The 24,402-nt window shown below is 33.1% G+C and overlaps 1 protein-coding gene across 2 annotated transcripts in view; it reads left to right on the top strand.

Annotated features, from left to right (window-relative positions):
* The window catches only part of LOC149417182 (uncharacterized), a 48,672-nt gene extending 24,622 nt beyond the window's left edge, over positions 1 to 24,050 (top strand). The window contains exons 2-7 of one of the 2 annotated variants that reach the window (XM_089639932.1): positions 13,037 to 13,224; positions 16,095 to 16,199; positions 17,660 to 17,992; positions 18,729 to 18,949; positions 20,034 to 20,127; positions 23,084 to 24,050. In XM_089639932.1, coding sequence (XP_089496058.1) covers positions 13,045 to 13,224; positions 16,095 to 16,199; positions 17,660 to 17,992; positions 18,729 to 18,949; positions 20,034 to 20,127; positions 23,084 to 23,320 — 1,170 coding nt within the window. In that variant the 5' untranslated portion in view covers positions 13,037 to 13,044 and the 3' untranslated portion in view covers positions 23,321 to 24,050. Of the gene's footprint in view, positions 1 to 13,036; positions 13,225 to 16,094; positions 16,200 to 17,659; positions 18,335 to 18,728; positions 18,950 to 20,033; positions 20,128 to 23,083 lie in introns of both variants that reach the window. The other variant, XM_089639931.1, reaches the window with a different exon arrangement.
* Positions 24,051 to 24,402: the final 352 nt, after the last annotated feature.

Raw genomic sequence — 24,402 nt, 5'->3', positions numbered from 1 at the left:
TTATCGAAAAAAAAAAAAATATTTATGCCTGAACATCCACAAAATAAAATAAAACGCACTTTTTGGCCATGTTGTTTTCTTGCCTAAATCAAAACAGCTGGATGGTGTTAAGCGGTAATTTAAGCCTTATCGCCATCTATGTAAGGAGTGTTATTGATGGTGGCTTGGTTCAAGATATTACACGACGTAGTGCATCGCCTTAATCAAAATTAATAATTTTGAGAACACTTAAGGGTACCTACTAAGTTCCAAATAATATTTTGAAAACAAAATTGTTTGAACTGTTATATTTTCAAAAATATAGTAAGTTAGTTAGATACGTTAGTCATAGATACTCAGATGTGGCGGTACTGTTTAACTGCACGAAAATTAGGTACAAGAAGGCTATACTATCATATATTTTCAATCAATATTAATTAAACCTAATTCTACTTATACTTGTTTATTACATTTTGTACATACTTGTATAGCCTTCAAGGGCTTCTATTAAATTTACTTTCTGTCGTCATTTTATTATCAAATGCCACATTTAATTGTAATTATTATTTCTAGTATTAGAGTATGCTTTTACATTGCGACGTACAATTATTGTGTGCGGTATATTTATACCTAGGATATTAAATAAATAAATTTACACATTGTTTTTACACGTGCAGCAATTACTTTGTTATAGACATAATTAGAATATAATAACTTGTTTGACTTGAACATTATTTAAGTATTATATAAATAAACCAACCATTTTTGATTCTACCTGAACTTTCATAGGGTTTTTATGTATGGGGTTCTTAGTATGTTTTATAAAAATCTGATTAAGTCTATGCACTATGTAGTAATGCTAAATCATGTTTTTTTGGTTTGAAAATTAAATACAAATAGTAGAACACCTCTGGTCTTTGAAATAATACAGTGTTTTTTTGTATTTTTATAAGCTCAGAAAAAAATTATGTATCAAGTCTATAAAAACTGATTTAAAGTTCAACATCTCCTACTAACAAACCCATTTTCTATTATGGTTTTATTGTATAATGAGGCAAATAAAAGACGTTATAAACTTATCCTAAAACATTTAAATATTTTCGTCTGAACGTCGCACGAACTTTTTTGCGATGTTTTTTTCTTACATAAATCATAAAAGGTGGATGGCGTTAAGCGGGAACTCAAACCTTATCGCCATCTACATAAGGGATGTTATTGTTAACCGCTCAATTCAAAATATTACATAACGTAGTGCATCGCCTTAAAGTTCAGGTCGAAATGAAAGATGTTGGTGTTTTCATATTATATTTAAATGAAGTGGTATTCAAACTAAGTTATTTGATTATAAGTATGCTAATTTTTCTTTTGATAAAAGTTATTAAATAAAATGTGTTAAATAATTTACTCTAATACCCCGTTAGTGTCCTTGCATATTAAAGAAATCAAAAATGTAACCCTTTGAAACATATTGCAAGATTTCTAATTCAATCTGTCCTTCCTACCTGGACACGAAAATAATTATTTTCTAATACTTACCACTCATTAATAATTAGAGATTGTTATGTTGTTAAATGTATTACGGAAGTACATCGCTAAGTATTTTTATTTTTTTAAAGAAATGTTAATGAGTTTTTTAGATCGTTTAGAAACGACCTAGAGGTGATTAGAACCACATTAAGATAAGGTGCAATGTCAACTTGTACAAAAATATTTTATAAATGTAAATTTAAACATAATTTTATTTTATAATGGTCTGATGAAAGTTTTATGATTGCGTATTTTAAAGCTCATTATCTAATATTAATTTATTCATGTCATTAACTTAAGTATAAGAATCAATAATTATACTCTCGTACTAAATGTTTTAACGACAGAATTCTTCACTAGAAGTTATTTTTTACCCGGAAAAAAAATAAGACAGACCAATAAAATAGTTTGCCTTTAATGTATTTTTCCAATAAGAGGTGTTATTTTGAATAGCCCGCCTGATGTTACTTTTAATCTATCATTTTTTGACATTTGACAAGTGGAAAATACGTTATTAATAAAAATGGAACTATACACGCTTCAACGACGCATTGAAGTTATTAAAATTCACTTGAGTGAATCAAATGCAAATCATCTTGGGTGATGAGGCCCATTTCCACCTCGGTGGCTTTGTCAACAAGCAAAATTGTCGCAACTGGGGCTCGGAAAACCCAAGAGTTATTGTTGAAAAGCCTCTCTATCCTCAATCCTCCTCCTCTATCCTTGTGACTGTTTATGGTCCGGGGGAGTCATTGGACCTTATTTTTTTGAAAATGAGACTGGAGCAACAGTTACGGTGAATGGATTGCGCTATCGAGAGATGATTAATGATTTTTTATGGCCGGAATTGGATGGTATTGATCTAGACAACGTTTAATTTCAACAAGATGGCGCTACGTACCACACAAGCAACGAAACCATTGATCTTTTACGATTGAATATCAAAGTAACACCTCTTATTGGAAAACCCTGTATATTAACATTAATATTTACCAATTAAGGTTTTCTACTATTCGCTGCCTTCTCAAAATGTTGTAAACTATCGGCAAAAACATAACCTAGATAAATCTATTAATTATTTCAGAAAGCTAATTATTGAATGCAATTAATTTCATTCCGTCGCAATAAGTTTCACCTTACACAATTACAATTATTTCTATGTGAAATCAATACATTAGTACATCAACTTTACTCTCAATACCGATATGAATAGAGTGAATTTATTTCTACATATCTTATTTATTAAATCACGAGCTTTCTCTTCTTTCAAATTATGACAAAAAAACCTTTTAATTTAAACTAACATTCCAAATCATTCACATTTTTCTTCGCAGTTCAATAAAAATGCTTTTAAATTAACTGAATTTTATAAATGGTACTATTCTCCCAAATGCAATCTTTAAGGCACTATCTGTTCCCACCAGCTCAAAGCTCGACTTTGACTCAACTTATTCCTTCTATTTCCATTCCCTCCAGCATTCTTAAATAATAAATTATCATTAATATTTGTTTATGCTATTTTCATTTTATTGTAATACGTTTGGACTGCATAAAACACTAATAAATATAATTATTCCCACTATACTTCTGTGTTGATTTGAGAAATTGCCACAAAGCAAAGAACTTTATAAACATGTTAAGGTAAATAAACCGAATTTCACGGATATCAACAAAACTGATCAAAAGAACATCTTCTTATCCATTATTGCATAACTACATAAAAACGCCTTTCGTTTTTTTGCCTAATATATTTATATAAACACATTTTAAGATCTTAAAATTAAATAAGGTAGGAATAAATAAAATTATATAAATAATTCGTCTCAACATAACCTAAACACAGTTTTAAAATGCCTTTGAAAATCGAACAGCTCTCATATTTGCAGAACTTAATAATAATATTATTTAATATCATTACCCCAATTAAAACAATTATTTACAATTCTGATACTGCAATCTATAATTGTACAGTTTTACTATCTAAACCTTTGACCTAAATATACAGTCTAGCCAGAAATTCAACTCAACGCCCATTCAATAAAGTTAAATTACGCTCAATCGATAATCGAGTCTCACTGCCATAAATATACAGGTTCGGCTTCGTACGATTTATATTTACGCCGAACCTGAAAACAAGTGTATTGTTTGTAAAATATGACACGATTACAATATGAAGAGCAATTCAGAAAACTCATGTAACTTAAGAAAAAAATTATCTTTCTTCACGATATCTGTTTTAGACTGAAACAAAGTAATTATGTAATTTTTCAATACAACCTAAATATTGTGGATGATGAACAATATTTTTCATTGAGGAAAAGATTTGAACGCGGGTAAGCGCGCAACCCAAATTTTATCACGACTGATCGTGCTAGCAGTAAGTACGTGCCGAGCGATCAAATTATAATTTCATGTTTTTATACATCTCTGTATACATCCGCTTGAACTAGTTGTGTTACAATATTATATAATATGGTCTAGCTTAATACAGGTCAATTATAAAATAAACTTTCTCATTCGAATTATGTAGGTTTTCAATTATGTGATTAATGTCAGCCTATAGCATGGAATTTGAATGCGTAATAATCTTACAGCCTTACTAATAAACGGGGTTAAAATATTACACAACTGATAAACAACCATCAGTGCAGGTTGTTTGAAGCATGATAAATGGTTGTTAATCAGTTGTGTACATTTTAAAATACATTTATTAGTAAGGGGGTTAGGATTGGTTGTTTTACATAATTTGAACTATTCATCAAATTTAAAAGATGATTTTTAAGTTCTGTAAGTTTCTATTTAGATTTGTTTTATTATTTCGTTAAATTGTTTCATAAAACTAAAATAATAACAGATCTTGAAGGTTCTTCACAAGACTTAAAAATCAACTTTGAAATTTTATGAATTGTTCAAATTTTGTGAAACCCGTTCTCAGAGTCTTAATTAGAAAGTAGTAAAATTTAACAATAAAAAGTTTGTGTAAATGGCGCGGTGAAATATACAAACAGAGTGCTCTAGCGTAATTTTCGTCAACGAAAAGTAAGAACATGAAGATAATGTTAGTAGTTTTTAGTCGAAGTTTGATATGGTTGAATTAGATCAGTGGTAGAAAAAAACATGGGAAAGCTGAGGCCCTGGCTTCAATTTCTAGATATAATTGAATCTATTCTGATTGTTCTGTTTAAATTTTTCATTTAAGAGTCACTAATACTGTCTTAAATGATTAAATATATCGATCTATCAATCAGAAAACACCCAAAACGATTGGTTTATTTTATGTTTCATTGTTTTATCAGGAATATGCAGTATTTTTCATTTGTTTAAATGCTTTGTTGAACTGATGTAATTAGGATTTGGTTAGATTTATGTCAATAGACCTATCAACCTACTGAAGATTAACATCACAGTTTATACTGTTGTCCTTTAAGTAAGTAACGCAACCATTTAAAAACAATGGTTGAACGTTCCGTAAACTGATTAATTTATCGTCGGGAAAATGGGGCCTTGTCGAGTTAAGTGTGTACGATTTATTGCAAAATGAAGTGTTCAGAAAGAGATAATAAATATCATGATGTTACAAGCGTGACTTGGAATCAGATAAAAGCTTTAGTTCATTACATTTTACTCTCGGCTTGTTAACTTTCATTACCGGACGATAATTCTTTACTGTTTTACTTGGGGTAATGGGTTATTTTATATTATAAGTTATGCAATAGGAAATGCTAGATATACTGATGAATACATAAGGCAATATTGCGTAGGTGGTAGGGGTAGGTGGTACTGGATAAGTCTGAGTAATATTATGCAAATGATTGAATCTAACAATATTTAAACAAATGCCAATCATTATTTAGCTTGAAACGGTTTGCATTTCAATTTGTGAGGCGGGTATGTGTACTGCTGCTCCAGGAACCATTTATTGGATAATTAACACCTCTGACACAAGTCATCCCCAGTGGTTTGGTACTTTTGGTAACTTAGCAGGGGTGCCCAGGTTTGTTTGTTTAGGTCTTGGTGGAGGTTGTATCTCCCCCCTCTACTGCGTGACACTGGTTGAGAGAGACACTTTGACTTCTTCAACAGAACTCTATGGACTTGCACCGTAGTGAGAGGGATGGATTCATTTTCTTAAAAAGACTCTCTGCACCCATCCGCAAAGATAAAATTGGCCGTTATTTTCCTAAGGACTTCCTGTGTGGAGATATTGGAAAAAAGCATTCACCCCGCTAATTTTCCTGTTAATAATACGCTTCAATTCAGCATTTTTTAAGTTAATAATAATAGTTTTGTCGTGATTTAATGTGTAAAATAGGACCCATAAATGATTTAAATGAATCTACCCAAATTGAGATAATCTGATAATTGAAATCTGTTTAATTGAGCCGCTAGTTAGACTAATTACAAATGTCGCTAAATTAGGTAATGGAACCGTTATTTCAAGGCTACAAAGACAGTGCCTACTTAACTACCTAATTCAATATCGCAATAATTACGATTATGACCTCCCATTCATACTTGCGACTAAATGTACTCGGGAAAATGACGTCAAAAAAAAACTTGAGAAATACTCGAGTGTGCTAAAATGATTGACTGTGAAAAAAATAACAAATTACAACTTATTTTACAGAAGATGCTACACAAAACATCAATTAACCTAATAAGTCTCAATGACCACTCAGCGGTTGAATAACCTAGTGACAAGGTCAACTTTTCTCAAATATGCACTTGACGATAAAATTACTTTTATATTAAGCTATCTGACGTGTTCCCGGCGTTACTGGGGGTTACCCTTAGGAGATACACATATATTATGTTGAACTTTTCTGTGGGTCTTTTTTAGATATACAATTCCGTAATACATTAAGTTGACGTATCTTAGAAGGTTTAGCCAGCGTTAGCAATGTAAGCGCCCGAAAATATTTTTTTACGAGTTGATTACAAAACATCGATTTTTCTATACGTTTTATAAATATGAAACGCGTGTGTTATACGTATAAGCCTTTCGAAAGAAATTTTTTAAATAATAGTGAAAATTCTATAAAAATCTGTCACGTACTTTAGAAGAACTAAGCGTACAAACAGACTTTATTTTATACTATTTAAAGATTTTAAATATGTCGGTTGCAGATTGCAGCTGTTATCGTGTTTATTTCGCATAAAGTGATTGAAAAATAGCTCTCAAATATTGCATTTGCAATGGTACAGTAGTGAGTGTTGTCCTCGATGAAGTGGGCAAGTCATTCTATTAATGAAGGCGACATTCAACTGAGTCTCTTGTGCATTCATCCGATTGTAATTTTCAAAATCATAATTTAACGTGAAGAACGCGAACAACGGTAGAAATTGGGAAACTAGCATTTTCCTTTTCTGTCTCAAATAAATGTGAACGTTTTGTAACGGCGACTGATTAAAAATTCAATTATATTTGCGGTGACAAAACGTATAATCAAAAAAATAATCACCGTTTTTATACTGTGTACTTTTCTATACGTTTTTTGATTTGCTGTAATTGTAATTGACTGTTACTAATTTGTTTAATATCAACGGTACACATAAATATACTAAAAAGAGTAATTGCAAGAAATTTAAATAAGTTTTAAAGAAAATTAGTATCGATTGAAAAGATAATGATGACTTATAGTTAAATTCTGCGTATCTATTACTAACTTCATATGATCTTGGTACTACCGAGTATTTAAAATGATCAGTCCTTGTATTGTTACATTTAAACGGTATTTAGAACGAGTGAAATTCAATGACGTTAACTAAATTTATATATTATTCTTCTGTACTGTTATTTACAATTTTGAATATAAATATTAAGTCGGATATAATTCTTCTATGTCCGAGTTATAATAATTTTAATTCTTTCATCGAGTAACTGTAGTTTATATGCTTTCAATGGGAACACTGAGTTTAAAACCCGTTAAAATGACGGGCCAGTGTTGATTTCACCCAAGGCGTCGTTAGTTCAATTCCTCGGCTCCTCCATCACGACACAAGCAACGTCCTCCTGGCAAAGTCCTACATTATATCACAAGCAACATTTTCCACTTACTGTAGTGGTAGTAGGAGATTTAAAAATATTTTCAGGCTATCGTAATTCGGGAAAGTTTGTCATTCATTAAAAAAATGTCTTAATTTGTGTTGTTTTTATTTTTATTTTATTTTAATGTATTTTAAAATAGGGGGACAAGATTGAGGAGTTATATTCGGCATCGCACTAAAGACGTATACAAAAAATTGAAAATGTGAATATTCGAAAAGCCTCTAGAATTTTGAATAATGAATCCAGACGTTTTCATTCCTTTATCATAGTTTCCGTTTAAATGGGATATAAAGATTAATTTAAAACCGAAAATTATGCTCAGGTCATTAACTTCTTTGTTAGAGGTAAAGATTGAGTTATTAAGTTCAGAAAAAAAATGATTTATTTGGTAAATCTTCTTAATTTCCTGTCTATTATTACGAGTGAAAACAATGAATTAAAATTTGTTGTCATTTTATTACAATATAACTACGCCTAATGTTTGCATAAGTGAATCACGTTGAACGTAACAACTGTTCGCACGATCTAATTTTTCTTTTTCTTTTTAATTACGCGAACGCCATCAAGTCATCTCAATATAAATTGTTCATAAATAATTGATCGTTTTTAAATTGCATCTTATGCCCTGTAACTCACATTAAATAACTGCATTTGTGTGTAATTACGAATGAATATTAATGACGTTTGGCTGTGGTTTTGCTGATAATCATTATTGTAGGCTATTTGCTGTAATCTCGGGAAAATGATTGCAACTGGTCGAATTTTCATAAGAGCTGTTATAGGTTTCACTTTTAATATAGATTGCATAACTCCGAGCACCAATCACAGCCACTTTAAGACACATTTTCCAAAGAACATCAATCATTTCTCGTACGCAACTTTATTACTGATCGAGTATAAATTTGATTTAGCTTTAAACATTATGGCACGGAAATATAACAATCATAAAACAAACGTTATTCGAAAGATTTGTTTTCACTCATTTCCTTGGTGATTTGAAACGCTATATTTCTATACTATTCACAATATTATCGTGTGATTCGGTTAATAAAACCTTAAAAGCAATCGGAATTCCGTGAACGCTCTCTTTGATCTTACAGAATTATAACCGAAAATATAACATCTTAAAACAATGTCTAATAAGTTTATTTTGACCTCGGTGGTCGAAGGGAAGGCTCTCAACTAGAAATTCGAATGTCGCGGGCTCAAATCCCGGCGTGCGCAAGTAACCAGTGTGGTAGATACTCTCAATATCGCCCTGGTGTAAGAAAACAATTCAGGATTGAAACTTTGCTTGAAATGACTTTAATGATTAATTACCAGTTTGAATAGCCAAGTATTCCCCCACCTACTTCTTTCCCGTCTCTTTCCTCTCCCCATATATTCAGCATCACAACATACCCACCCCAATTGGGGATGCCATAGTCTCACTGGCTTTTGGGGGCAGTTGGGACTTTTGTGCAGTATTCACATAAAAAAATTAAAAATCTATGTGCCAGGTTATCGTGATTTGCGAGGGAGATTTGATTGTATTTTAATGGAGAAAATTTGTATCTTTCGCTAGCAATAAATGACATAATTACTCGTAGATTACTTTTTTCATTTGAGAACAAATTTTATCAAAGGTTTACAACTTTCAATTTTTATTTATTAACATTCAAATCTGCCAAACTACTCATCTAGTTTGACAACCTTTTGTATAAACTCGATACATTTTCAAACGGTATATTGTTATATGTATAATAATGGCGATGATAGATTAACAATTAATCGAAGTGTCAAATTAACAGAATAGTATAAATATTCTAAAAAGTTTGCATGAATGTGAGTTTACGACTATTGCATGCTGTTTATATAATCAAAATATGTTTTTAGAAATTAAACAAGAATGTTTTATTATTAGCGGGTATGTATTCCGAAAAAAGAATTTGTAAATATCTCCTGATATCATTTGGTTTCATTTACCAACTTTGGTGTTTATCAAATTCCGTTTCGTGTTCAATACAACACAAGCTCACGGTCTGATTATTCTGATAATGTAACACAAAACATAAATCCACGCTTCATGTAATTATTCAGGAATTTCACCTTCTGAAATCACTTCCTTCGATCGTGTCCAACGACCTGGAGTTTCCGCAACAAGTTGATTAAATTAGTATTACTTAGTTTCCGGCACGCATTTCCTCAAATATCTTTTCTAAATTCCTCAACAATGAAGATCCATAAATAATCTATATCAAAATTAAAACTTCAAGCAGAATTTCCATTCTTCAAGAACTTTTTAAAAGTAATATTGAAACTATTTATTGGAATTAATGAATTTCCGAATTTAATGAAACCCGTTTGAAAACTTTTACTGCCATCTGTGATACGTATCGCAAAGTTCTCTTATAATTGATATATGACCATCGTAAATATTATAAAATGGCATTGAAGGCAAATGTAGGGTCAGGGGAAATTGTCTGGCAGCCATCTTTTATGACAAACTTTTGAAATGTTTTCTATGCAAATGGGTTTATAGTGAACTATTTATGACATTTATGTGTTGCTTATGTAGTTATAACGGCATACGATTTTTTGATATTTAATGAGACAAGGAATAGAATATGTCTTTGAAAAAATTTAGTAGATTTTGGCATCTCTCATATATCTCCCCCCTCACCCCAGGGCTTCAAATTGTTCTCGAATAGCTCCGTTCAGCGTTTTTTGGGTTCATGTGTTTTTCCATTGAGTAAGAACACTTATGAAAATTCAATCAACAACATATAGATAATAGATACTGAAAATTACATGTCAAATATCAACCATTTCAATAAATTATAACTTCGTCATATCATGATATTGGATAGTATTATGTTTTACCCCCACTACCAACTCTCGCATTATGAGCTCGCGCGTCGTCAAATTTGGAAACTGGAATTTCTAGGTCAATGCATCTTTAAAAAATCAACTTATCTGTCATTAATTAAGAAAATTCGAGTGTTGAAACTCGTGTGAAACCGAGCAGTAACTAATAGTTAAATTTAAGAATAATAGAACGTTTATTGGTCACCAACACCGATGACGCCATCTTTGCTAATGTAACGTGACCTCTGCTTCAAAAGAGCGGGAAATTTCCAATAGATACGAGTTCCTCTTTACCGCCAAATTTACGAGAGGTACCCACTTACAATTTAATTGTGAAACAGTGAAAGTAGGTAGGTACTTGGCTGCGTTTTTTCGTTCATTACGTATTAATATGTTCCGTGAAAACACACCGGACGAGACAGGAATGATAAAAGTTCTTTCCCAGGAACTTATTAAAACATTACCTACACTATACACTTATTATTAATTATTATTTTTATATTTTGATGATTTGTATAACGCCATTTTTGTGAAAAATCACGTTGCTCAATCAAAAGGGCGCTGTAGTAATAATTGATTGAAATAATTTCATGTATACCATGTCCTAAACGAGTATTTTAACTGAATTTGTTACCTAACAGAGAAAATCTGTAAAAACCCACTATAAAAAATAATTAATAACATTAACCAGGTTTTTCTGGTTTTTCTTACTTTATTTTTCAATCTATCTAATCGTTCTGAATATAGATATTGAAAATTTTAGAAAATTATGTTTGTTTTATCATATGGCGCCATATATTTAATTTTTGGGGTCAGTAATCTAGTTAGGTACCTATTCAAATATTGATTTATATAGAAATTCTTAGGTACATGCTTAAAATATTGGGGTCAAGGTAATACATTTCCAATAACCATGAAGTTAATAATTAATAATTACATATCAATAAAACACAATTTAAATTAATCTATCAAAATACTTATCTAAAATCTGAATTCCCATTATAATAATAATAACCAAAGTGTTTATAAGTACTTCATATATATTAATGCATCTAGCAAACTATCGCCTAACATCAAGAACATTTGAAGATTTTTTTCATTGTATAAAAGGGGTCATTTTTTACAGGAGCGAGCACATTTTTGTTTCGTAATCTCAATAAATTATAAATATAATGTACACTGTAAATTATGACAGTTCTACCATACTGTCACGGTTTTACTTTCACTGTATAATAACTGTGATGAATACAAAAACAATAGTGCAACATTTAAAGGTTATAGGGTAGTGATAAGAACTCTAACAGACAACATTACATGAAAGCAATTACTGAACAACAGTTTTTAGTGTAACTTTGTCTAATATATTTCTTATCTTATGTCTTGAAGATGTAGGCTAGCTTTCTTATATTGTTTTTACTATAGTTATTTGTTCCTTCTATTTTAAATTTTTATCAATAATTAATCAAGATATTTATCATCTATTCTTTCAAAAGGTTGACAATTACACTCCTGCGCATAACAATGTATTTTTCAGGATCGGTCCAAAGATGGTTGATTTACAGAAGAAATGCCAAAAGTGATAAACTTAGTTTTTTGTTCGTGTTTAAGGTTAACAGGTTTTGATCAAGCCAATTTTTAATGGGACTTAATCCTGTCTCGCACTTAGTATAAGTTTCACCTCATAGATCACCAGCAAATACAAAAACGATGTCATCTGCAAATTACATCGATGTGCCAGAAAACGGTAGTTTACAAAAAGGTCATTAATATGTAACAAAAATAAAATTGTACCTGGAGCACTACCCTGAGGAACACCACATACTACTGATTTATTTGCAACAATGTGATCATTACTCCCTGTGAGTATCTATCTGTAACAACTTTTCACATTCACCTCGCTTGTCCTGTCAACTTTTTTTAGCAATTATTACTTATTCGCCTGAAAGAGATTGTATTCGAAGCTTTAAAACTGTTTCGTAATATGATTTTGGCTCAATGATTTGCTCAGGGCGATATTATATCGATGCAAATTTTAATCCGCTTCATGTTCAGAAAGACACTTACTTCAACACATAACTTATATTATTGTTGCTAACCAAACCGAGTGCAGTGAATTGTGTAATTAAAATGTTCTTCAAAAACTTAAAAAAACTTATATGTTAATACCTAATCATTAAAATAAACATAAAATCATCATAATTACAGTGAATAAAATTATATTACAATAAGTGCATAAATTATGTTAAGTAATATCTGCCATAATCGTTATAATAAATAAATAAAATAATAATTTTAACATTAAAAACCCATGCGTAACAAAACAATTTATTTTAACATGTATCGGACGGTTGTCGGTTGTTATTGTCACGATGAACATGTATTCATAAAAATCCCAATATTTCGCGTTTCGTCATTCTATATTAAGACAAATGCAGGTGCATGAACATGTGTTCCGATATTATTACGAATTTAATAAAAGTTTATCATTAAACGGCATGCAGTCCTGTTTTTAACCGGATCACTAATAACCCTATATTAATAGATTAATAGATATTCTAAATAAACTACCAATTCAAATTTCCTCTTACTTCTCCAAGATAGTTAAGAATAATTTTTGTTTTATTTGTTTTGCAGATATAAATATGGCAAAAATCTGTCTAATGCTGAGGCTAGCAATGGTGGTAACCCTGGCCCTGCACAGTTCGGCGAACCCCTTGCCCGAACCAATCCCCGATCCCCTCCCCAACCCACTGGCTGGGTTGGCTGCACTGGACAACAGGCCCGCCATTATCGAAATAGACATTCCCTCCTCACAGGCTCAGGTGAGAACTAACTCTATTATCTTGTTTATTTTTAATTAGTACTGCCAGGTACTCCATTCGCTTTCCCTCCCCATTACAATCAGCCCAACATACAACAAAAATAATAACCAATACCTTGAAGGAAGCGAGTCTTGACACTCTTCGTAGGATATGTGCTAAATATATTTTTTTGAAATGTGTTTTGTATATGTACTTACCAAGATTATTTTAAGTTACTTTTGTATCATTTTATCTTCATTTCTCGGACTGTATTTTTACTAGACTAAAATGTTACTTTATTGTGAAATTTATTCTTTCCTATTATATTATAATCTGATAGTTTTCAACTAAATAAATAAACAAACAACAAAATCGTGGATACTATAGTGTCACTGGCTCCAGATGGTTGGATGCCGTTGGAAAAAAAAAACAAAAAAAATAAGTACGTCCGATTTATTTAAATCCTGTTAAAAACGTGATTGTAATCCATTTCCTAATAAAATATTAGTCTATTCAGGCGTCCTTTTCCTGATAAATATATTGACTATTCTATAAATATATTGATTTCCTGATAACAAGGCGGTATGTTTTACCGACAGTTTGTTAGAAAACCTGTCAATTCATTGGTCGAAAGCCTGCAGTCCCGTTTTTAACGGAAATTGGAATAATTTGACCAGATTTTTACTAAGTTAGCAATATTTTATATCAGCATGTCTTCTCCGCGTGAGCAACAATAGTTATGCACATTGAATAATCTTTGTATCTTTTCTACGTATTTTTGAGTGTAAGATTAGGTTATTATTTTTTTTTTTAATTATTCTAATGAAATTGCTAATGCTTAAGATCTCTTGCCAAAACCAGCATTTTTCCGGAAGAAAAAGTGTTCGTTTTTTTTGTTAGTGCATAAATAAATTATGATTATTAGCTTTTATGGGATTTATAAAGTTATCAGGAAACGTATTGCCTATTAGATCTAAGGTAATTAAATGACCATCTCGAAGTTAATGGTGTAATAAGGTAATATTAAAACTGAAATCTAGTATTGAAACATTACAATTAATTATTGTAATATCATCTGCAAAATGTCAAAGAAATCACCGCTCTGAGGTTTCTAATATACCATATAATTAGTGATTAACAAGTCTGACATTTAATTTATCAATCTTTTCAGAGCTGTCATATTGATTATTACAGTTATTTTAATTATCATATTACACAATCGTGGTCTACCGATAACGGTGGATTTATTTTTTTGTTATATTGGCTGTAGAAGTCACTGCCCTTACAGAGCTAACAAAATATTATACTTACTAGAACGCTTGATGCTTGATGCTTTAACTATTAACGTATGAAAGCATTCAAACAATGACAATAGGAAATAATTCATATTAGGTAAGTAAGTACGATCATCTAATCGTTTTGTCCCATTTAGGTAAATTTGTGACGGCTGACTTTAGAAGTGGCATTTCCCAATATAATGAATCGAAATTTATTTCTACGTAATAATTCCCCGATGCAGTTTAGTTATCTTGCAAAATGTATATTATTTTTTCAACACCGATATTGCGTGATGCTCTGTTAGTAACTCAATTTCAGTCTCATATGAACTTTGTTTCCATTTAAAATTACGCAAAACTTTAACACCTAGTAATGATTTGTATTCTCCGCGGTTTCATGCCAATTTATCGTCTTTATCGTTAAACTAACCAGCTCATAGATCAGAGGTTGACTTTATAAAGCGTTCAAAACACACCTAACTGACTTTAAAAATAGCATATGAACTAAGCCACATGAACTTAACTGGTTCGCTGCCACCGTTCCCGATCGGAAGCCCTCGGGTTTAGTTCGTTAGTTTACGTCCTCAAAATTTCAATTGTCCTTTGTGGCAGCGAGCCTGTTAACACGCTCTGAAAGGGAATAGATAGGTCGGTACCTACTCGACCTAATCCGGCTCGAAGGACCAAATGCTCAAGCCATGGACCTTCTAATAAACAAATCAATTATTCTATGTTGATATCGTTACTTGTGCAATGAGTTTTATAAGGCAGAACGTACTTACTGAGGTTGAGGTGCATTCACTTGTTGGGATGCTACTTTCACTATAGTTTTGGTTTAACACATATGGTTATAGTTTTGACGGCCGGCATAGTCCAGTGGTAACGCATTGGACTGCCATTCCGAAGGTCGCGGGTTCGAACCCGGCGTGCGCAAATAAATTTTATTTGATTAATTTGTGTTATTTCACAATTAATTAATTAAAATAATATATAGTATATTTGCGGCACGTTCCAGAGTGGAAGATACTACCAGTATCGCCCTGGTGTAAGACCACCATTCAGAATTGAAACGTTGCTCCAAATGGCTTTAGCCGTGTTTAGTGACTAGATCTGAATAGCCAGGTACTTCCCCACCTTCCTCTTTCCCTTCCCCACTTACCTTCAGCCTCACAACATCCCCTAATTGGGGATGCCATAGTCTCACTGGCTCCAGACGGGAGCAGTTGGGACTCTTGTGAGGTATACACTATAAAAAAAAAAAAAAAACAACTTTTATTTATTGCGATGCGTTTGTGATGATTTTCATAGGTGGTATAATGTTCACTTCGCGTCACAGCTGTTGGTTTTAAACAGAATCCCGGACACGGGGGAGAGCTATCAATGAGGGGAGAAAGGAGGGTCGGGAACAAAATTCATTGCCAGTAAACTAATTCTCTATGAATCAACAATTTGCCATTATTGGCGTAAACAGTTAGTTTTACGCAATTCAAATTTGAATTTAAAGAAATCTTAAGAGATTGGTTATCATCGAACTGTACTTTAATTTATATTTAGACATATGTTTGTAAAATGATTTTTTTACTTATTTAACCGCATTATATTGTATTGTTTCAGGAAACGTTGGAGTCGCTGCATCTCGGAGAGCCAAATGCTGAACTGAGCTTTAGGAATAAGAGAACGATAGGAATGCTAAGACAACTCTTTCCCAATTTATCACAGGTATAATGATTGAAATGCAATGAAAACTAATCTCTTAGTCATCATGATATTCAGAGACTAGTTATAAGTATATTTTGAAGCAATCGCCGGTTGCATCACAAATATACTTGTTTTATTGAGTTACATAATGTATATTAATATGCATTGTAACGTTAACATACTCATAGTAATGTTCGCCGTTATGATATAATTGCCAATAATTTTGTTTTATAATTTTCGGCTTCAAGAGTTTTAAAACAAGTTATTGCTATTTCAAAGTTTTTTTTCAATTTATTAACTTACTAACCTTGTCAACGCGGGAAATTACGAAGTAAGAAACTTTAAGCAACACATTTTCAATTAAATTGACATCAGATTTTTGCGGTTATAATATGAGAATTTGTATATTCTTAAAAAGTATTTAAAACATCAATGGAACAAACAAAATGTCACAAAAATCATGAATAGGTAACTAACATGAAAAATTGTAACATATGTTAAAATCTAACTAATATTGACTAACAATCTCATACTTATTGACAGCGAAACCTCATAGATACATATTTGCAACGTCACATATCATATCTGATACAGGCGTTTGACGCGACTCGCGTTCAGCGGGTTAAATGAATTTCAGTCAGCCCTCACAAAATTATGCAGTGTCCTTCACTGAAAGGGCCGACTAGTCTTTGTGCTTCATTTTCACAATAATCCGTTTTCCGTCCGTCATACTAGAGGTAACCCACAAGAAAATAACCTGTTTTGTTCCGGCGGTATTTGTAATAGTATAACGCAAATCAATTCACTGTTGGCACATTAAAATTAAACGTGTTTCCAAGCATAAGAATTATATCGAAATCCTGCACAATTCTTAATGAATGTATTTATTAATTCACATGTCTGAAAGTTGTTTGCGATGACCTTTATTTAACAAGAACCACATTGTTTTATTCGATGCTATAATCGCCATAATGGATCATGCGTGAATAGAAGTTTTCCTTCGAAAATAATAATTTATTAAGAACGTTAATAAGAAATTATACGTTTTGATGTTTGGGTTGTATATTGTACATAAAAATTGATCCATTAATTTGTATGTTACAGTATTTCTTGAAAATTTTATCAGTCTGTCAATTAATCCGTTGCATGTGCTGAAAAGTCTTTCAGCAATCTTTTTGGAAAGACGCATTTAAATACCCCCTTAAAATGCTTAGTTTTAACATGTATATTGCTTTAAAATATTGTCGCAAAATAAAATAAGGATGTATTTTTATTATTTCAGAGAATGCACGCATAGATTCCTACTCCACAATTATTTTTTTAATTTCCAAATTCACGGAAGTTTTAAATTTCAATATTTGTTGCGAAAATCATACGCCGATAATTATTATCGTGAATTTTCATTAAATGAGAGTTCTCCAAGTGAATCCACTTTTCGTTCAGTCGCAGTCGTGGTCAAAATATGTGTCATTGTGTTCTAGATTATAGATCAAAAAATACAGCAGATTGTGAGCTACCTGTTCCGAACTGTAGGAAGATCTCTGCTGATGGGAGCTCTCGGAGGCAACAACGCCAACAGCGGTGGATCGTCGGGCTCCAGCGGATCCTCCTCTTCCTCATTCGACGATGATGACGATGATGATGATGACGATGATGATGATGATAAGGATACTGCCGCCAGGATATCGGTATCCTTACCAACCTTCGCTCCAGATACAGACAATAGCGACGAAAGTGATTCCATACCGGAAGTGTCGGTAGGAAACCGCAATAGTTTTGATGAAGCCTCGACACCAACACCACAAGAAAACGAGGTGCAAGCACGGTTCATTGATGCATCACCCGACATCTCAACCACTTCCATATCACCTCAATCTGGTACATCGGATACTCCTTCTGACCCGTCCATCTCCGAGCCCATCTCTGAATTCATCTCTGAGCCCTTCTCTGAATCCATCTCTGAGTCCATTTCTACCGATGTAGAGTCTCTTTCTACCAACCCGCCTGACTCTGAACTATCTCCTACAGAATCTATTTCTTCTTCCACCGAGTCGCCCATAACCGAATCTGAAATCACGGAAGACGATTTACCTTCCTCGAGTGAATCAGACCCTGCGACCGCCCCTAGTGCTACGGAATCTCCTGGCACTACTCCGGTAATTGCACAACTCTTCCGCTGCTCCACTGACGACCTCCAACCGACCCCTAACCAACCACCTTAACTTCGGCATTGCGACAGCCGAAGGTATAAACCGACGAAACGAAACACTTCTAAATTTCTATTTCTTACAGACTGACTGACGAACAATCACAACTCTTGGCCGACACGCATCATCACACATTATTTGACAAAACCGGCAGATCGAAAGTACAACTAGACACGTACGGGGATCTGTGACGTGTTTTCATTGGCGCGGAGCGAACATCCAGCGTACTGGACCGCCTGCGTCGCCATCTCTTCAAGCGTTACGTTACTAATCAATCATTAACTGGGTTGTTAGTTCTCTTCGCTGTTGTTGTGTAGTCTTTCAGCAACTTTGTGTATTGCAGGCGACGTCCGCTGTGAACGAAGATGAGAACCAGCTGTCCGAGGCGGAGTCCCAACAATCGGAAGTGAGGGTTCAGTTCACAGACCCTGACGGCAACGACAATGTAGTGGAGGGAAAGGCCGATGGCGGAGACCAGCAGGGCGCTGCGTCTGACAATGAAGGCGCTATTGACGACCTCTCTCTCGATGATGCTGATGCGTCTGATGAAAACAGGAACAAGAGGTATAGTACCTACCCATTCTTGAAACATTCCATCTTCATGTCATCTTCAGTGCATCTTCTTTCTCTGAAACCAGGATATACAAGCACGTCTTTATTTACTCGTATGTCTCTAGCCGTAGGTTAAAATATGATTGGTGCCTACTCCATTCTATAAGTAACTGCATACATAATTTTTATCATTATACATCTTCTTCTTCTCACATCTATATAAATAATAGACAATGTCCGTATGTGTGTGCCCTATAGACTCAAAAACTTGGACCGATTTCGCTAAAAATTTCAAAGTTTGTTCTTATTAGTGCCATGGGTGTTTGAATGATAGAATAAGTCTGAGACGCCCGAGTCATTATCTCTGAACTGGAATGAGATACGGAGTGGAATTAAAGTCGATATAATGTTGTTTTTAAATACAACAAATATGTTGCTATGCCAAACTTGGAAGCGGGAATTAACCCACTTCCCGACATCAAATTGAGCTAAAACTCGTCAGATAAACTCATTGTCGATGACAATGCATTCTGTCAACTATTGGTGCCAATCACGCATACGTACGAGGATAAATATGCATTTCTCTGTAATTGTATGATATTACATCAATTAATTTACGAAATAAATGTCAGTCCTACACAATCGGGATTTGGCTCAGTTTTTAGCGCAGTTGACTCCAATCCCCAGGGAGGAAGATTCAATCCTCAGTAAAACCAAAAAAAATGTATTTTTTTTTTTAAATACATCTATTAATAAAAAAAGATGTATTATAGCAAAAAATAATTACGGGTTGTTTTTTATCAGGAACGATGTGGATTTCATGATACTATATGAAGCGAATGGTAAAAAAGTCGTGGACGCCCGAGGAAGATATGAATCAAATAATTATTTATTGTAAAATTAGGCGTAGGTATGTGATGAAGAAGAAAGGGGTGTACGGAGAATCGATGACTCCCACCTTAAAAATGCACCTAGATTTAAAGTTAAGGTGCACTAGAATTCATAACCTCAAAACTCTAAACGATTCATAACCTGAGCAACTCCGGGTACACGTCAGCTAGTCAATAATATAACCATAAATTAATGGACTTTCCAGGTTCTTGAGTTTTGGACTGGGAGGAGACAGCAATGCAGCAGCCAGCGGCGGTTCCGGAGGTGGTTCTGGAAACTTCTTATTCGACATCATCAGGGTAATTTCTCTCAACTACTAAACACTTTTACATCAATCAAATAATTATAACCAACTGAGTACCTACCTATGTTTTCAGTTTTATAAAATAACCTTTTTTTAATACCACAGCAAAAGTAATAACTTCTAATATGATCAATTTAATAATACCTAATAATTGTTAACATTGTAATAATGATTTGCTGTGCGGTAAATAAGAAAGATTTAACTGTTTCATGTTTTTATTTAATGCTATGATAATATTAATAATATATTAGACATTTCTACCCAAACAAACAATCTTTAGCTTGACATATTTCTCTCATTGACTGACTAATAAACCCACACGCTAGGAAGTGAACTGTTTTTCCTTTCTTTCTTCTATTCCTTTACTTAACACAAATTACAACTGTTTTCATTGTAACAATTAAATGTGTACCTGCTTTAATTATTGTCCTACTTAAACACAATAAATTTCTTCTGCTTCTCTTCTCCTTGCTAAAAACAAAAATTTTCTACTCAGAGATAAATGTATGAAGTTATTGCTTAGTTAGAATGTATTCAATCCAAAACTACAAATGCGAGACTGTTGATTTTCAGGATTGGGAATGAACCCTTGTTACTTAAAGTAAACTGCTTAAGCCAAAACCAATAGCAGTAATTGTAGAAACTTTTCCAATCCATGTACATGCATACATTAATTCTTAAGGTATGCGTACACACAATATCAAAAATGGATGCGAAGATCGTATCAGTTGGAGCCGTGTATACCATTTGATTCCATATTAAAATAGATTACACAATGTGAATGCTTATACGTACCCGGCTAAAAATAATTCTGTCTTTACAACAAATATTTGACATTGTGTTTGCCGGCGTAAACTACCTTAATTTTATGCTGTATCAGAATAACTATTTATGAACTTCTACCTATTTCATAAGTTTTTTAACAAAGAATGTAAAAATAAAAGATTCTAATTCATATATGTAAACATTTTCAAATAGTTGAAACAAGATCAATCAGATAAATTCAGAAGCAGAACTGTTGTCAATTATATGTATGTTGTTATTATTACTGTGCCTTCATTCTGTGCGCAAGACGCTCCACCAGAAGTGAGTTGGTTGGTGTTGTAGTGTTGTTGTGACTGTGGGTTGTTTGGCAGCGGCCAGCGGAGGGCATGGCGAGAGCCGCGGGCCAAGCGTTCCGGATACTGACCGGAACCGACTCCATCGGACTCGGCATCACTGCTACGCACACGGCCTCGCGAGACATAGACACCACCAAGGTGGTACAAAACACTACTGTTTGACGCTACACTCCGTAACAACTTGACTATTCTCTCATCACTTTAGGCCCGCTCAGACATACAGCGATATGCATCACTTGAAATATCTATTCACAGACGCTTCCTAATCTACAGAAATCTAACTTGACTGATATCTGCGTGAGTGACAATCGTAATCAGAGACAACTCACGCTTGAGTCGGCTAAGTCTGAGGCTTTGATTAGACCGGTGAAACCCTCTCGTATGAATGTAGCAAAGTTTGGGATAGAGCACTCATCCCGCTGGGGCAACATTCTTGGAATGTCCTGCCATTTAATTTGCTATCAACAATAACATGTATAAAGTGCCTTTGAGGTGATTGTATCAGTAAACGGCACAATAGAAAATTGACCGTTTATAAATATTGAAACAATAACGGATTTACCGACAAGCTCAATAAGTTCAGCTTCATGCATTAGTCCCTTAGCAAACTCGAAAACGGGGTGTAACGAATAGGCCAAAATTAAGATAAATTATTCATGGCATTAAGACTAAATGTCGTAAATATGATTTTAGATTTGATTCTTTACTTCTTTTTTGATCCAATGTGGACGAACTTGGTGTTTTGTATTGACAGACTGATGAGTATTTGGTCTGCATAATACAATACTTAATACAACTGACAAGACACAATGAACTGAAGTTACAATACGTACATTCAAATCAGATCCTTCTGGGTATTTGACGTCAGCACTCTCTTTCTAATAATAAAGGGAAACTCACAATACAGAAAGCCAAAACATAATCTCAAAATAACAATAATAAATATACTCACTGATTTTACTTAGTTGTGAAAGCTATTTGTGTGCATAAGATGTTCGATAATGATAACGAATATTGCATTTCTACAAAATATGAGAGTATAAAAATGTAATTAGACAAATCCTATTTTCATCGACAGGAATAGATGATGTTCAAGTGATGCATACACAAAACTGTTCAAATATATCTGATATATTAAGTACATTATGGTGTCAGGCATATTTTTGTCTAAGGCGGGGTTGCACATTCACAATACCGTATGTTAGATTGTGATTTACACTTCAACTCTGTATAGAAACCAATTCTATTATTTATGTAAATGGTTAGTAAAATTTTAATACCTAGTTCTCGTTTGTCACAAAGTTGATTTTTTATGGTGTTTGCGTTTCAAAGTATAAAAATGTAAATCAAGATCAGATACTTAAAATGCATCTTGTTAATCTATCACTTGTTTGTACTTACAATCTCTGTTAAAATATTGATTGTAATAATTAATAATTGAATCGTTAATAATAACATAGTTTATGCTGCGAATTCATATCCAGCAATGATAAAATCACATTAACATTGCCTGTAATTTGCATGCACCAGTAGAAAGAGTTACGCACACAAAATCATATTCATTAGTTAAATTTCCCTTCCTTTCCAGCAATCTCCTATCTTTCCTTGCATTTAACTGTTTCTTTTCCTAACATTGACATTAGTTCCATGACGATAGAAGTATACCGTATGTTAGTACTCACTCTCATCTGGACATCCTAACTGTTGGACATTTGCCATAACTTGTAACATTTGAACTTGACAGACTTAACACAATATTATTAGATTTGGGTGTTGTAAATAGTAATATTGTTAGGACTAGATTGTAGAACGATTATTGTAATTTTCCAGTTGGTAGCCGGATCAGGAGGAACTGAACAAACCGACGAGGCCGCCAATGCTCCCGTTGACGGAGACGTGGGAAAGGGAGACGGTTTCACGGAAGGAATTCCCGGCCCCGTCACGAGACTGTTCATCATCGCTAACCGAGGAATCTCCAACCTCATCCAAGATCTCATTCTGCGACTTGCCCAGACTTCAGAGAGGATAGTGAACTTCAAGGCACGACTTATCACCTCCATCATTTAGATAATTTCCTCTCATCAAATTCATTTAGTCAGGTATTATTACTTCCGGTGGCCTACACTCGTGTTAAAAAAAAATGTCTGAAAACAATTTGGTGCAAAAATTATTGAAAATACGATGCGACGGTCACAATGTTATTTTTTTAATTTTGTAAATACTTATGTGACCGGTTTGCTAAATATTTTAATGAAATTTTCCAACCTGACATCATTCATTAACGTTATATATTTTTAGAAAGTTATATATAATATGGAAATTTTGTCGTTTTTCAACGTACTGCAGATAATGTGATGTGTATTTCAAAATTTGACAAAACTAATTTATTAATCTTGCCACAGTTAAATAATTGTTAATGTTATCTTCCGCTTCCATATTGTATTGCAAAATGTCATTGAGCTTTTCCAACTCACAAGATTATTGCTCAAATATTCGTAGTTGTAACCTAGAATGGTAGAATATTATAGATAAAGCCTAGATCTGCATAACCAATCTAAATAATGTGGTCATTACGCAAGTCCGTTACGAAATACTCTGCAGAAGTAGAATAGCGTCCACATGACTGTCCTCGATATTTTTAGATATTTCCCAATCCCTTGAGATACACAACAACATGTCTCTCAGGTGTCTGAAATGAACCTTATATTTCTAATGTGGCATAAAAATTCCTATGAATCTTCTTATTTATTTTTTCCATTCAATATTGTTTGAAATTTTCTACCAACGAAAAAAATTGTTATACTTAGATAAATTATGTAAATATGTAATTAATTTTTCTAAATAAAAAAATATTAAAACTTATAACTATTTGTCATTATTTATACTAAACCTAAACAAATCGTTGAAAAGGGAACCGTCACAAAAATGGAAATTATTCTACAAAAAGGACATTTAATTATCAGCGTTCTATAGAGTATGCAACAGTTTGTAGAGAATAATTCTAGAATACTCTAGAATATTAATAATACGTCCAACTTCAGTAAAATATTGGCAGTTTTTATTTCTATTGGATGATCTATCGGAGGAACACAGTTTTGTAATGAAATACAGGCTGAAATTCGGCTAATATTTGGATCACGAAACACTCC

Source organism: Hesperophylax consimilis, chromosome 15 (genome assembly GCF_061612785.1).
Source record: "Hesperophylax consimilis isolate HC1 chromosome 15, BYU_Hcon_1.0, whole genome shotgun sequence".
In the NCBI taxonomy this organism is placed as follows: Eukaryota; Metazoa; Arthropoda; class Insecta; order Trichoptera; family Limnephilidae; genus Hesperophylax; species Hesperophylax consimilis.
This window is presented reverse-complemented; position numbering and strand designations above follow the sequence as displayed.